Source organism: Ochotona princeps, chromosome 23, assembly GCF_030435755.1.
Source record: "Ochotona princeps isolate mOchPri1 chromosome 23, mOchPri1.hap1, whole genome shotgun sequence".
Classification (NCBI taxonomy): Eukaryota; Metazoa; Chordata; class Mammalia; order Lagomorpha; family Ochotonidae; genus Ochotona; species Ochotona princeps.
Window position 1 is genome coordinate 22,405,085 of NC_080854.1, and position 16,325 is coordinate 22,421,409.

General features: G+C 38.9%; 1 protein-coding gene across 2 annotated transcripts in view; it reads right to left on the reverse strand.

Moving 5' to 3' along the window:
- SPEF2 (sperm flagellar 2) overlaps positions 1-16,325 on the reverse strand; it is a 139,731-nt gene that overhangs the window by 41,790 nt on the left and 81,616 nt on the right. For both annotated transcript variants that reach the window (XM_058680011.1, XM_058680010.1), the window contains exons 19-23: positions 13,252-13,379; positions 13,030-13,168; positions 7,878-8,015; positions 6,846-6,997; positions 3,099-3,279 (exon numbers count right to left, since the gene is read on the reverse strand). In XM_058680011.1, the coding sequence (XP_058535994.1) occupies positions 3,099-3,279; positions 6,846-6,997; positions 7,878-8,015; positions 13,030-13,168; positions 13,252-13,379 (738 nt within the window). The remainder of the gene's footprint in view (positions 1-3,098; positions 3,280-6,845; positions 6,998-7,877; positions 8,016-13,029; positions 13,169-13,251; positions 13,380-16,325) is intronic.

The window sequence follows — 16,325 nt, forward strand, 5'->3', positions numbered from 1 at the left end:
TGGAATCAGAATACTTATTTATTTGGAAGGCAGAGTTAAAGAGACAGACAACTACACTTATACACACACACACATGAGTGAGAGAAAGAGAGACATCTTCCATTTGTTGGTTCACTCCCCAGATGACTAATGGCCATGGCAACGGCCAAGGCTAGTCCAGATGGAAACCAGGACCTAGAGCTGCTTGGAACCAGTGGGTCTCCCATGGGATGCTGTGATTGCATCATTGCAGGTAGCAGTTTAAACTGCCTCAACATCAGCCTCAACGGAGTTAAGCCAGGCATGTTTCTTTGTAAACTCTGTAGCCTTAATTACATTTGCCTTGCTCATGGGGGATGAACCCTAAATGCTTGTTAATGGATGGTCTTTTAAAATGATCACACTCTACAGAAGCTGTTCACAGCTTCTTTAATACCAGCTGTACCTTAGAAGGACATAGAAAAGTTTCAGAGAGTGGGCCAATGATGTTGCAAGGGACATATTAAATTGATGTGGCATGACAATGACCCTAGGAAAATATACTAACCATCCTTTAAATAACCTCATGCCAATATATTTAAAAATTTAGAAATGGGAAAGTTTCTAACAGAAATGAATTTACTAAAATGAGTTTTCTTCCAAGAAGAAATAGAAAATAGAAAGTATGGTATATATATCCAAGAATTATGTGTGCCTATGGATACCATGTAAACATACTGCAAGGTTCATGCAATAATATTTATGAAGGCATCAAATTAGAAACTAAAATGTGTATGAATAATGAATGGGTTAGATAAGCTCTGATGGGAGTGGGAATTTGGCAGAGTGGTGAAGTTACTACTTGGGGGAAACCACTATCTCATACCAGATTCCTTGGTCTCAAATATCAAGCATGCTTCCTCTTGAGCATGTGCTGGCTCAATACATGGACATCTGCCATCTGTATGGGAGACGTGGATTTGCTTTTGCCTGACCTTGTCCTAGCTGTTGTATATGAGGTATTAACTATAGGTTTGGAAATTTCTCTCTCTCTCTCTCTCTCTTGCTCTCTCTCTCTCTTTATATATATATATATATATATATATATATATATATATATATATATATATATATATGGTGTGCATATATATGGTGTGTGTGTTTGCTGTTCAAGTAAAACAAATTTAAAAACTTGTGATGCATACAGCAGAACATAGTATAACAACAAGAATGAACTGTAGCTACAACAACACGGGGAGAATTTCACAAATAATTGTGAGGGAAAGAAGACACAGAAAAGTAAAAGGCATCTGTATATTTAAAACTCAAAACCATGTGAGGATACACATAGTGTTTAGATAAATAGACTTGGGTAAGAAAATTATTTTTTAAGAATCAAAGAAATGATTCCTCAAGAGGCAAGTGGGCAGGCCCAATTGTTGGGGAAGAGGGGGTGAGGAAGGGGAAAGGGCGCGAGGAAGACTTGCAGGTGAAAAGCTTGTGTCCCACACTGTGCAGTGGTGCCCTGGGCAGTCCATGAATCCATGCTGTGCTTCATGAATTTTCCTTATGTCAACATCCACACTAAAATGCTTTTCAAAAGAAGCAAAACATGAGAGGGTTTACATCTGTTTCTAAGACAGCCAGAAGAAAGGACAACAACAACAACAACAACAACAACAACAACAAAAAGGAGGCGGAGGAAAGAAGGGAGATTCTGGGGCTTCCTCACCACAAGTTCAGAAACAAAGCCTGGAGGCTTGGGGGCCGAGAGGGGCTCTGGAAAATGCCCCATCCGAAATTTCCACTGTTTGTTGTGGGAGTTTCCTCTTCCATCTCTTTCACAAAACGTTTTGGAAAGTTGGCACGGTCTTCTGTGAGAATGGGATGTTTTCTGGGAAATTCGAAGATAGCTTGGCACGGTTGAAAACAGAAACCTAACCAGTGGACCCAGCACCTGGTGGATGAGGCACATGGGCCTGAGTTAAAAATCCCTGTGTGCTTCCCGTATGATGGGCAGGCTCGGCTTACATGCAAGTGATCTGTATCTTTTTAATTTCCTTTTGAATTTGAAAGGATAGGAATTTTAAAGTCATATAGGTTCAGATTTCATTTTGATATCTCTCTGTTGGGGGAACTTAAGTAAATTCCCTAACCTTTGTGAACTTTACTTTTATATTGCAAAGAAGATAATAACGCTGGACCTCAGGTGTGACTTAGACAACGTGTCTGGCACAAAGGTTGCACATCAGAGACCTACAGACCAGCTGTGTTGTTGTTGGTTTTTTTTTTTTTTTTGGCTCTGTAAAATATTTTATTTTTATTTTTTTGTTGGAATGGCAGATATACAGAGAGAAGAAAATATAGAGAAAGATATTCTGTCCACTGGTTTACTTCCTAAATGGCTGAAATAACCAGAGCTGAGTCAATCTGAAGCCAGGAGCCAGGAGTTTCTTCCAGGTCTCCCACATGGGTGCAGAGCTCCTAGGCTTTGGACTGTCCTCTACTGCTTTCCCAGGTTACAAACAGGGCGCTGGATGAGAAGTGGAGCAACTGGGACGTGAACCATTGTCCATATGGGGTTCTAGCACATGCAAGATGAGGATTTAGCCACTAGGCTGTTGCCCCAGTTCTGGCTCTGTAGAATATTTTTATGAATTTTATTTTACTTCGTGCATGTTAAATCAGCAGTTTTGCATAAAAATTGAAATCCCTGTGTTTTCCCCCTAAGAGCACTGGAAAAATATGACCATTTCGGGCTTCATACATACGTGACAAAGTTGGCAAACATAGGGCTACGCCCTGTTGACAAGAATATGACTTACACCTGGCTGCAGTCCCACTCCTCCTCACTGCCAGATACCTCACCTGCCTTTCCCTGAGTGGCCCTTGTATGTGGAACCCTTACTCAGTCGAGGAAATACTAACACAGATGTTGGTTCCCTCTTTCTTGATCTCAAATACTTTTTGCATGTGTCATTTTACCACTATTTCTTGCAGGAAAAAAATGTCTTTCTGAAGGCATGGATCTTTACATTGTTTGGAAACACTGCGTACACTTTCCACAAACCATATATTATCAATATTGCCATTCAACTAATGGGTACCAACAAAATCAACGTGGTGACAACACTACTTACCATGTTAGATATCGCCAAAGAAGCCTGCTGCCAGGTGTCCAGTACCAGCTTCTCATCTGCCTCAAAGTTGGTCTGCACGTTTTCAAGTGAATAATCAATCTTGCCCTTCAATATTGCTTTTAATTTTGGCCTGGACACGGCTGATTCTGGAGAAATGGATATTCGAGGAACTAGAGGAATTCTTTGGAAAACAAACAAAACAAACATAAAGACGGTATTCAGTAGAATTCTATTTTTATATGCATGTTCCTTTTTGTCTTCCAATAGCCAAAGTTTTCCTGGAAGAATTCCTTTAATGGGGAGAAGCTTATAAAAGACTATACACAAATTTCTGTAGTCCAAGAAGTTTTGTTAATAGAAAACTCCCCCCCAAAACTTACAGAACATAGAACTTCCTTTATAAGTTTACTTGTCAGGAAGTATAAAGAGAAGGGTTTAACAATGTTGATTATGAGTAAATGTACTTTTGAAATTTGTACAGAACATACACTTTCAGTGAGGGATAAACCAGTCAAGACAAACCCTGGCGTCTTGAAGTGGACAGTTAAAAAGTGGGAGATAACTAAGTACTGCCATCTCCTCACTTGGGGGCCATATCATTTAGACACGATAAAGTTTTGCTGGAGGAGGGGTTGGTCTAACTCTAGGAGTCCTCCCCTTTCCTGAATAAGGATAATGCTTTTGTTGTTGTTAAGTCCTATGAGAATACGGAACTAAACTTCACTTTTCTAAAGCATGTTGCTGTCCCTACACAGACATTTTTAGATTTGTTCCTAGGTATATTCTGACTCTGAAGGATTCCAAAGGCTAACTGAAACAGGGAGAAATTCGCCTGTTTCACTGTGCATGGCATCTTCCACGGTGATGATTACAAAGGGAGAGAAGGAGAGAGTAACTCCGAGGATGATTTGGTGAAGTGCAAGAAGTGGGTTCTGCAACAGCAACAGGCACTTGGTTTATGGATTGAAGCTGATGGTGATCCAGAGATCGCAACTGAGAACTACGCCTGATAGGACCTGTTGTGCAATATTTGACACATTCTAATTTGAAACACATTCTAACAGTGCTGGAAATTTTACAGTGCATTGAGAATCCACTACTTGTCTATGTATAAATTACATTTTTGTACTCAATTGATGCTAAGTCACGGTCAGTTCAGCTCAGCTGTAATCTGTATGGTCAGTAAGTTGAAATAAAGGAACTTACTGGCCATTCCAGGAGATTTAACACTGTACAACATGCATTTCTGAACACCTTGCTATGCATGATGCCAATGAAGGCATATAATTTAGAAAAAGAAAATGGGCTTAGAATTCATTCACTGGAGAAAAAAAAAATTCTCAGTCTAAGTAAACTTGTTATTGTGGATGAATATGAGCTTGGGAAAGTTACCTGACTTTCTGAAGCTTTATTCCTCCTAGAATAACATAATAACATTCAGTATCAATTATTCAGTATCAAGTAACTAGTACTATTGTTATGAACACTACATCAGTGAATTACATCATTTTTGTTATAAGTTGTTGGAAAGAGTAAAATAGATTAGCTATGTGAAGACATTTAATTTGGGGTTTGTCCTTACACCTGTCACATACAGGGGACAAACTGGTGGTTGATTGCTGATTGATAGTTCCAGTAGATAGCCACAAAAGTGATCTGAGCTTGAGACGGGTGCAGAGTTGTTTTGCAGAAAATAATCTGTTGTTGGCCAGTTGCATTCTCCTAAGTCATGTGGATAGCATCTCTATTACGTCTGACTTGCTCTTTTGTGCTAGAGACAGAATGCACTGCCACTCTAGGCAATGAAACGTGGCTGCTTCGGTTGACTGTGACGGTTCACGTTGCCTTTGGAAATTTGTATTATCTTTAATTTTATGGTTCTGTTTCAGTAGCTGGCTGAACATTTCTCCTTTATTGGTATTCAAAAGAGGGTATACACGTTTCCTTTTGTGTAAGTACACATGGACCTCTGACAGGGATATGATGAGACTAAGTAAAGAAGACAATGGAAGAAGTGGGTAGCAGATCGTGGCATAACCCTACTGCATCAAGACCTCCTCAAACGACCAAGCAATAATATGGAGACTCACAAATTCTGCGTCTGAGTAATAACACTCTACATTTGTTGAGGGTTGCTCAATCTAGCTAGAAAGTCTACTGATGGCCAGACATGGTTTATTTTCTGTAACCTTCATAGAACAATCCTACCTCATACATAAGAAACTGAGGCTTAGAAGACCTGGATGGATTTGACTAGAAAAAGTATTTTAATTTGATTACATACAGTAATTATAAGGGACAGACTCACAATTAAAGCCAGATCTTTCTGACCTCAAAGCAGGTTCACTACCCTATACTTAGTTTGTACATTGCTGTCACCTGTATTGAATGAACAGGCTTGTAAAACAAAACTAGTACACTACTTTCAATATAAAATATGCAGCTCATCTTAGGAATTTAAATTTAACATTCATGCCCTTATATTATTTTTTAAATATAGCTTTTTCCTTTGCAACCCTCTTCATAGCTTCAGTCTATTTTTGAATGATTTCTTAATGGCATTGAAAAGAAAAACAGTATTTTAAGTACTCAGTTTAGTTTTTGTAACTTAGTTTTAATCAATTCATTTAGTTTTAAGAATTCTAATTCCAATTTCATTTGTTTCAACTAATTTTCTTAGTTTTAATTCTTTAATCTTTGATATTTAGAATCCACATCACAGGAATTACTACCAATCCCAAACCCATTCATCGAAGAGATTTTCCTTTTTTCTCTTCAAATTTCTTTTAAAAAATGTTTATTTTTCTTGGAAAGGCAGATTTACAGAGAGGAGAGGAGAGGCAGAGAGGAGAGAAAGATCTTCCATCCGCTGGTTCACTCCCCAAGTGGCTGTAATGGCCGGTGTAGTAACCTACTACATCACAACAGTGGCTTGATGTCATTTTCCTATGTGTGCATAGTTCTCAGAGTTTGGCATTTTGCCCTTTCTCCACCAGCCCTTTATACTAATAGAAATATTTATTTAGAACATTTTATGTTATATACTATTTATCAAGTTGAAAATACAAGCTTTCAATTTGTATGGAAGTATTCAACTTGTTTTGAAGAAAATCCCAGAAAACCTGCAATGACCAAGTTCATTTTCTTGCTAGCAGAAATCTGTTAGACAATAATTTTTTCAGTCTAATTTTTTCATATGACTGAGACTTTGTTGTTTCTCGATTTCCTCACCCATGAAAGAAGTTCATAGTCCCTTTTATTTTCATTTACATATTGGCTTGCTCGCTTGTGCGCTCTCTCTCTCTCTCTCTCTCTCTCTCTCTCTCTTTCTCCAACACACACACACGTAAACACACACCCATGCTTGGGTCTTTTCATAAAAGCCAAAGAGTTTCATAATCCCTCTGTGGACATTTTAGGAGTCAAAATCATGCCGGAGTTTATATTTTCCACACATCTGTTGAGATCCCAGCAGTGTCTGTGTAAGCACTCTGCAATAAAACTATAAAACATTTCCACAGCAAATTGAGTAAATATTCACTATGAATGGAACATATGATGTGTACTAGTAGTCTTGAAGTAATGACATACCAGAGTTAGAGAAAATGTTCAGTGACTACAGATTTTATGGAGTTTCAGATTTGCATATGGAGGAATATTATTTTAACTGGTGGTGACCAACTTAAAATCATGAAGCTTTATGTTTACAACAAGTAGAGCCTGCCATGACAGCCAGGCCTGCCTTACCGAAGCTGGTTTTCTGAAGCGTCTTTACTATCCAGTCGGATCAATGGGATCCGCGTGAATCTCTTGTTGTCATCTATTGGAATTTTGTGTTCCATTGCCCTGTAATAATCTTGAAGGAGTCTCTTTGTGTCTTGGAAGCGGTTCAGTTCTGCCTTTAACAGCAAATGAGAATGTTAATATCCCAGAAAGAACAAGATGCTGTGTACATAATTCCCAGAGAAGAACCTGTGAGCAGTAAATAGTTTTAGAACATTTAGTGTAGAAATTAATTATCTGGAAACTGAGAAAGCATTGGGTATATGTGGAAAATTTCTGCTTATGGAGTACATTTCACTAAATAGTTTATTCCTAGGATATCCCTATGCCTCTCCTTTCTGTAACAAGATTGCAATAGATGCAATGTCTCAGGTTGTGCATGTCAGCCATTACTTCAACTTTTGGAATTCTTCCCACCCAGTTTTCCAAAACTTTTTAGCTCTTTGACACAGCTAGGATCTGAATGTTCTCTGGACACAAGACCTGGACTGTGTACTCTTCCCTGTATCACTATAGAATAGACACCTGTCTTCTCATTTTGTCCTATGTGAATTTCTTAGGTAGCAGACTATCGATGTAAATTCATCAGATTGTCCTGTCAATGGTGTGTTTTTCCAGTCATGTACCATAAAATGTCTTATATTTAGGAATCAAACACCTGCCAGGTCTGACCTCATCCAAGCTGTTTTTCTGGTCTTCTGTTGGGAGAGACTGAGCAGACAGACAATAATACCGCTGCACAAACCGTCTCTGTATCTATCTCTACGCAGCTAGGCCACTTGGAAGCAGAGCTGGTGAATGGCTCCTTGGGATGCTCCCAGTGTGGGAGAATGGCCTGGACCAGACTAATTTATTTTAAGTGACTTTTCTTGGCTAACTGGAGCATGCATACCAGGCAGAGTGCTTTAAGCAAATGGGCCTCGGACAGACCCTTGATGATCCCAGGATATGTTACACCAGCCACGGCTGCTCCATCTCCTGGTTGGCTGCTCTCACCTGCATCAGTGAAAAGAAGTGGTTCATCGTTATTCCCAGCGAGTCCTGCAGCCAGTTCTGGTTGATGATATCCAGCCGCTCGAGCTCAGCCTCTTCCTTCCTGGCATCACAGATGTCCCATAGGCGGTCTCTTAAATCCTGAAGAGAAATGGAAGCCACACAGCTGTGCTTTAGAATCAAGGCTGGGATTACTTGCATGCAATAAAACTAAAACGTGTTACTACTCGAAAACAAACAAACAAGCAAGCAACAACAACAACAACAAAATACCCCTAAAGGAAATTTAAACCCGATGCACTCATTTGGCCAATATTTATTTTGCTTGCCATCTATCAGGCCTTTACTTATCTAAAGACTCATGCACCAGGCCAAATGACCTTGTCTGCCTCAAATCCCCTCCAGTCGCTTCAATCACATGTAATTATGACCCTTGTATTTTATCTGCCCCCCAATTCTTTGGTTAAAAAAGTTCTTTCAGTGAATTTTTTGGGAAATGGTTATTTTTGGTAGAAAAAAAATACACAAGGGCATAGCCAAGGGTGTAGCCTTGCTACAGATTACGCTGCTGGAACATATCTCTACAGAAAAAAGTCTGAGTTTAACAGAATGGCCCCAAAATGATCTTTTATTTTATTGAACTAACAGTAAAGAAGTATTCTCAAGATTCCGGCCCTGCCTCTCATCAGATCCTAAATTTGTAGACATAAAGCATTCACACAGCATTTTCTCAATTGATTATAACTCTTACTTATAACAATTAAATGTCTAATAAAAATGCAGAATTAATAAAATACATTTGAGTACAGTTCAATTAAATTTGACACTTGTTGCAACAATATTCACTGAACATTTATGGTGTGTTATATAAAATGTTAAGTGCTTTACACTGATTACCCCCTAGTTCCCATAATAAGCAGACTTCTCATGAGACAGTTGGGGCACAGAGAGGGGAAGTAATTTGTCTATGGTTTCAAACAGGTGGAGCCAGTAAATTACATTCAAGCAGTGTAATTGTAATTATTATAAGTGGGTTTTATTTCTTTAATTCTGTTCATGGAAAACTTAGTGCTTAAATTCTTTTTTAAAAAAGATTTATTTATTTATTTTAAGATTTATTTATTTTTATTGGAAAGGCAGATATTCAGAGAGAAGGAGAGACAGAGGGAAAGATATTTTTTCTGTTGGTTCACTCCCCAAGTGGCTGCAACGGCCGGCGCAGCGCTAATCCAAAGCCAGGAGCCAGGAACTTCTTTCCAGGTCTCCCATGCGAGTGCAGGGTCCCAGGCCATCCTCGACTGCTTTCCCAGGCCACAAGCAGAGAGTTGGATGGGAGGCAGGGCTGCCAGGATTAGAACTAGCGCCCATATGAATCCCAGCACGTTCAAGGAGATGACCTTAACCATTACGCTACCGCACTGGGCCCCAATGCTTAAATTCTTACCTTAACATTTTGGATTGCTACCTTGTGGAGGCTGCACATAGAATGAAAATATCACAGGTCGTTTGTACAGCCATTTACTAGGCATTAGAACAAACCACCGTCATTTTAGAAATGATTTTGATGGTTCCACGGTGCTTCTCTAAAAGTTCTGCCCAGCATTCAATATGCACTGACTTGTAATTATCAAATATTTTTATCTTTTCTTAAAAAAATGATACCTCGACAGACAGAGTAAATAAAGAGAAATAGATCTTTCATCTTCTGGCTCACTCCTTATATGACCACAACCACCAGAGACAAGCCCAGGCATAGGACAAGAGTCAGGAAGTCCATCTGGTTCTTGTAGTTGTGTGACAGGGACTGAAACACTTGGGTCACCTCGTCCTGTTTCCAGGCGCATTAGCAGGGACGGATTAACGGAATAACAGCTCTGGCTCCAACTGGTTCTCCAATATGACGTTCCAGCACAGCTACTGGCCACTTTAAATGACAGGGAAGGACAGAGCAGAGGAAAAGGGTAGAAGCAGGAATGTGGATTTCCTGATTCTGGTTCTTATCCTGTTGCTGATTGACGGTGAAACCCTTGCAAGCACCATCATCTCTACTGCTCAGTTTTCTAATGGGCAGAATGAGAACAATGCAATGTCATTTTTTTTTCCATTAACTTCGTGGGATTTGGATGAATGAATTCAAGAGCAAAGAATATTATTAGGGACTTAGAATATTATTTAAGAGTTTAATTAATGAGGGTTTATTATTCAGAACCATCAGTAGTTTTCACACTCTAGCAAGAATTAGAGGATTACTAAATATTCCCAAATAAACAGAAGTGGGTTTTGTTTAAGAAAGACTTATGGCTGTTAGTTAAGGTTGGATAAAGAAAATCATGAAAAAATGAGCATTTGTACAAATGTAAAGCAGGGTCAAAAGCTTGAATTTAATTCATATGCTGCTTGCAAGAGACTCAAACAAAATGACATGACACAGACTGGTTAAATACAAAAACTTGTGTGAAGTGAACACACACACACAAAAAAATAAACCAAGGTTCACAAGACTGAAATTAGATAAGAGTTGAATTTAAGATAAACAAGTATTTTTGGAGGGCACACCATACACAGGTATAAGAAACAGTGAAGTATCAATTACTATTCTTTCAGTGTCAAATAATGTTGTACCAGAGGAGCATTGTAAAGGTGAAATCAGGCTACTTGAACACAGATCTCAATGCTGACACTTCTTATGTTGACTTCTTTACAATATTTCTTCAATTACAAAATGGGAGCATCACTAAATCCTACTTCAGAGGGTTGTGTTGGAATGAAAACAAGCAGTGCTGGTACCTAGCACATGCTCAGTGCTGAGAGTATACTTATAACATATGATTAACAGGGGCTTTTATATTGTCAGTACATAAACAGAGATTAGAAGTAAATAACAGCACACTAAAACAGGAAAAATGGGCGGAAATCGCAACAGGTTTCAGGAGGAAGAAAACAGATGATCATTATTTATACTTACAGAAGCCAGAAATGTGAACGACAGAAAGACATTCATATCTCATCCATTTAAAATAAGGGAAAGATTAATCAAGAAGATGAATCTAATTTGTGTTATACTCATCTCTTACTGGAAGTTATATTTACACATTTATGATGCACAAATTTTAAAATTTATAATGTCTCAAAAATATTAAAAACAAGCCTCATCTTAGATTCAGTAATTTCCATTTTTAAAAGACATTGGTTCAAAAATAATTACAAATCAATATTTAGATGATTGAATTTCCATTGTATAATTTTCAAGATTAAGATGGTACTCAACAAAATTTGTTAATGAAACAGCAATTACAAGAAAATACGTTAGATTATGACATAGTACACTAATGATATCTTTTGGTCTTAGGAAGGTTACAGCTGAATTTTTATAGGAAAAGGAAACATGTTCTACAAGTAAAAAAAAAAAGAATGCCATAAAACATTCTGAAGTCACATTTTCATAAAAACAATACGGAAATATGTGAAGATATGCAGTAATATAGTAGTAAAGTTAACTATTAGAAGTAGGATTACTAATTTATCATTTTAGATTTTGTCACTGTTGATTACCTAACTTGTCTACAATGGACACATGGTACCTTTGGAATTAGGAAAAAAAAATCACAAATAAGGAATGTTAACTATCACAATCTTAATACTGTCCAAGCAGCCAACTGAGTAATAAATAGGAAAAAGATGTATAAAGGGGTCAGCTTGTGGATGAATAGAAAAGAGAAAGAATCTACAGATTTTAGAATTTGCCTACTTGTTAATTACTGATAGAAGAATATTTAAGAACAGGTAAGGCAGCTCAGGTTCACCAAGACATTTGAATACCTCCTGTGTTAAATCCTCCAACATCTGCCGCATCACTCAAGCTACCATGATGGTTTCCTAAAATACTCTTCCTGATGATTTTCTTGCTATTTTCACCACATTATAAACTTCTGAAATCAGAAGCCAACAAAGCCATTGTTATTTGAATGTCAATACTGTGATGATAACTTCCAAGCTTTAACATAACCTGAGCCCCAAGATCTCATCACCAAACCCGCTGTCCACGCACACTTGGCTCCAACACATCAGTCTCCTTTCTGATCTTCCACATACCACACTGCCTCCCCTTCCAGGTGCTTTGCCCCTGCTTCCCCATACCCAATGGATCCTTCCTTCAGACATCTCCCTGGCTCACTCCATCACTTCCGAATTAGATCTGTTCAATATCATTTTCTCAGTAGAACTTTCCACAAACACGATGATTAAAAAAATGGCACATTAAATGTCCTTTTTCTCCTTTTATTGCTTTCTTGCTCATCACCTAACTCTTCCTGAAAATGACATGTCTATTACATTTTTTCCTCTTGGTCACTGCTTATTCCATCTTTTGGCCACCAGAATGTGAGCATTGTGCAGTCACAGATGTTTTTTGCTCGTGGCTGGATACCCAGCCCTTTATAAACAGTGGCAGAACCTTGAAAGGTGCTCAATAAACAATTACTGGATATATTAATGAATTATTGGGCAGAATTTGACAATGTTTTTATTGCACAAACATATATTGGAATAAAATCAGATTTGACTGTTGCCTACACTTCAGGTAATGGCAGGACATGACACAGGAAACGCAAAAAGTTAGAGATTTCTTGTACAGCCTTGACCAGCACAGCCCTTTTCTAAAGCACCAAGATGATATCCACTCATGGATGTGTGAAAATACTTTGTCTAAAATCTGTCAGGTATGGTGTTACTGCAGATTTACAGAGAGCATGTAGTATTTGTTTTTCCACTACTGAGTATATACCTGTAAAAGACTTAAACTCATTGCATTGAGATGCCTGCTCCACCCATACAGCAGCACTGTTCACAGTAGTCAAAGGAGGAAAAAACATGAAATCAACCAAGATGTCCACCATCAGATGGATGAAGTGGGGTGCACACACACTCACACATACACACGTGAACATTATTCAGCTGTAAAAAAGGAAGAAGTCATATCATCCACAATACATATTATGAAACTGGAGTTTCGTAACTCGTCAAAGTCAGCTGGTTAAAAGTTAAAACCTTTTCCTTCCTCATCCACATGTCTCCTGAAGGTATGAGGAGGAATGAATTGGAGTTCTGTAGGACCAGATACCAAAGTGTGGTGACAGCAGCTCACAGATTGTCTTACATTCACTCTTTGGTGGAGTTCAGCCTTTGTTTCCTCATCTTCCCACAAGTCATCAGGAAAGGAGTTGAAATCGGCCTGCCACTGAGCCACAAAGTCTTGCTTGTGATCGGGACGCCTTAGAAACTCCTGGAAACTTGTTCTGTAAGGCATCAAGAGAATGAGATAGATCTAACATGTTATTCTCTCAAACTCTAAAATTATGATCTTGGAAATGTTACTCACGTAATTTCATATAAGTATGTAAGTACATCATGCTGGTCTTCTCTCAGATGCCTAAGGATGGTTTTGATGGTGTTTATGTAAGAATTTTCTATTAGTTCCCAGTAAGGTACCAAAAATGAAGGTATTTCCTGTTAAATGGTAATGCACAGTAATCATTATTTTAAAATGAAAATTCTTTTGAACAACTGAAGTACAAGAGACTCTACAAAGGGAGAAGCTCAGGCTGAAACTACAACAACTTCAGGAATTTTCAGGGACATTTCCCCTTCTCTAGCGAATCCCAGCTAATTCTGTTCCGATAATTCTTCATGTGTCAGCCAGATATCATTTCTTCCAGAAATCCTACCTTTACCCAGAAAGTCGACAAGATCACCTCTGATGGTTGTGAGGCTCTTAATGCTCTGTACCTCTCCCAGTATAACACTGTTGTCAGTAGCTGTAACCACTGACTTGTCTGTATTGCCCTCTAGAATAGAAATCCCACGAAGTAAGGGATTAGGTTGTCTTGCTCATTAATAATTCTGTTTCTCAGTAATTAAGATAGTTTCTGAGACATAATAGGCCTGAAGGACATATTTACTGAGTTATGAAATGAACCATCACAACTGTCACACTTTGCCTTGGCAGCAATGTGTGCTGAGATGGAGGACAGCCAGGGTGTTGATGCCATATTGGTTTCAGTGTGGTGACAGGCTGTTTCTCTCATCTGACCCTGCTGTATGCACCAGGAGCATCTGAAGGAGTCCAGGTTATGGTCTGACTATACTTCTGAAAACTGCTTTTCTGATTACCAAGGAAAATATTTGTTGATGTTCTGCCAAATTCTTCTTTGACTATTAAACCTACTTTATTACTACTAATTGCTAAACTACGGATCATTTCCATTCAGCCAACTGCTCATTTTTACTGGTGAGTACTCAACTCAGATGCTCCTTAGAGCTTTCTGTGTACAGCAACCATCCCCTTATTGTGGAGTATACAATCCAAGGCCCTGAGTGGATGCCTGAAACCACAGATAGTAATGAACTCTGTATATACAATTTTTTTTTTTGCTTCACATACAGAGCTATAATAATGTTTAATTTACAGTTAGGCACGGGAAGAGGTTGATAATAGTTGCTAACAGAACAGAACAATTCCAATAATCCGTCATAATAAAAGTGATGTCAGTGTGGTCTCTGTTGAAAGCGTTAAGAGAAATAGCACTTTCAGATCATACTTGATCTCAGGTAACTGAAACCACAGAAAGTGAAACTACTGTTCCCCACAGAAAGGGGAAACTACTGTATTTGAACTATTGAAACCATCAGTAAGGCCACTAGGGGATAGATCAGAATTTGCTTTAAGCCAAGTTTGTACTTTCGGCAGAAGAGTCTTATGTCTGTCAACCTCCTGAGGAAAGATTCTTTAGGCTCCCATGACGCTTGTGGGTCCAGTTTCAGCACCCAGAAGAGGATGAGACTCCCTTGAGTCTGGGCGATGTATTTCTCTGCTCCTTCCTGCGGCATCCCACTGGGGGTGCAGGTCTCTATGAAGGCCAGAGCTGAGTGTGCTGCCTGGCTGCGTTAGTGCATCAGGTCCAAGGGACTGCCCTCCCTCCTCTCCTGGGGCCTCAGGGGCAGAATGACTCTCAGCTTCTCCAAGGTGCCAACTGAATCCCTCTCCTCAAATGGTCAGGTTTCCTCTCCGAACCCGGATTGTCAGATCAATAATGACAACTGGAACCGTATCTCAGGCGAATGTCTATTATTTCAATTCCTATAATCAGTTCCTTCTTGTTTTCTAGGGTCCCCATTCTTTGAAGGGGGGCTTTAGAGCCAAGGGCTGGCTTTCAGTATTTTTACTTCTTACCTCCCATTCCTCACCTAATAATATTCTAATATTATTTCATTCTCCAAAATGCCTTCTATATTCTTCTAAGATAAGTACACATGGCTTCTGTTTGGGTGAGTGATGTCAATTATAGGTGCCATAAATTATTCTATTTATTTATTTTTTTTGTTTGCTTGTTTTTTTAAAGAATTCATTTCCACTGCAAAGTCAGATTTTTACAGAGAGGAGGAGAAACAGAGAGGAAGATCTTCCGTCCAGTGACTCAATGCCCATGGGATCCCGGCATGTTCAAGGTGAGGACTTTAGCTGCTAGGCCACCGCGCTGGGCCCAAATTATTCTATTTAATGGTCTCACCTTGAAATATTTCACTCTCAATAAGAACAGGTTAATTCATCAGGAACCTACCAAAAACCTGTTACAAATTCTGCAATGTGTTTGAATCTGTGTTAAATGCAGCTAATTGCTTCACGTGCCCTGATCATCCCAAAGGAAGTTATGCCCTCACCAGGGAGATGGCAGACATTCCCAAGGAAATTTCACAAAGAGCAGCCACAGCACAATTGCTGCAGTTCAAGACTGAGCTCAACATGACGGATACAGATAGTCCTTGCTGAGATGAACAGATTCAGACTACCAGGCAAAGGAAGAACGACTGACCCAGACCTAGTCTTTGCTAAAGCTCTTTACATTTTGAAAGATTTAAAGGAAAAACAACAATTCTGTGTAATTTTTCCTAAGATGTTTTGTCTGTTAATGTAACTACAAGTGCCTACGTGGCAGCTGGGTTTTATAGTTGTCAAGGGCAACAGACAGGATGCAGCTCTCAGGGCTCCACTGGGGCTCCTTCCTTGCCTTACATTATGGTCACTATCAGAGACTGCCAGGGAATATGTAGCTATCTGCTCTTTTGTAGGTTGAGTTAGCTTCAGTAATGCTCTCCTATTTCTTAAAAAGCCACAGGTAAAGCTTCATTTATAAGCATCATGACATGGGCATTGGGTCATGGATGAAAGGCTATGAATTTGCTAGATACTTGTTCGACACAAGTTATTCTTCCAGGAAACTGTCTCTACTTGTCCTCAGAGAGAAAATTGGTCCTCCCAGAACCCATTTGTTTCTCCAATTTCAGCACTCAATAGTAATTCCAAGCATGACTCAGAAGCTCAAGCAAGGAGGAGAAAATTTGAGATGTCATTCAGTGTAAGTACTCTCTAAAAAAAAATCGTCTCAGCTTTTTGGA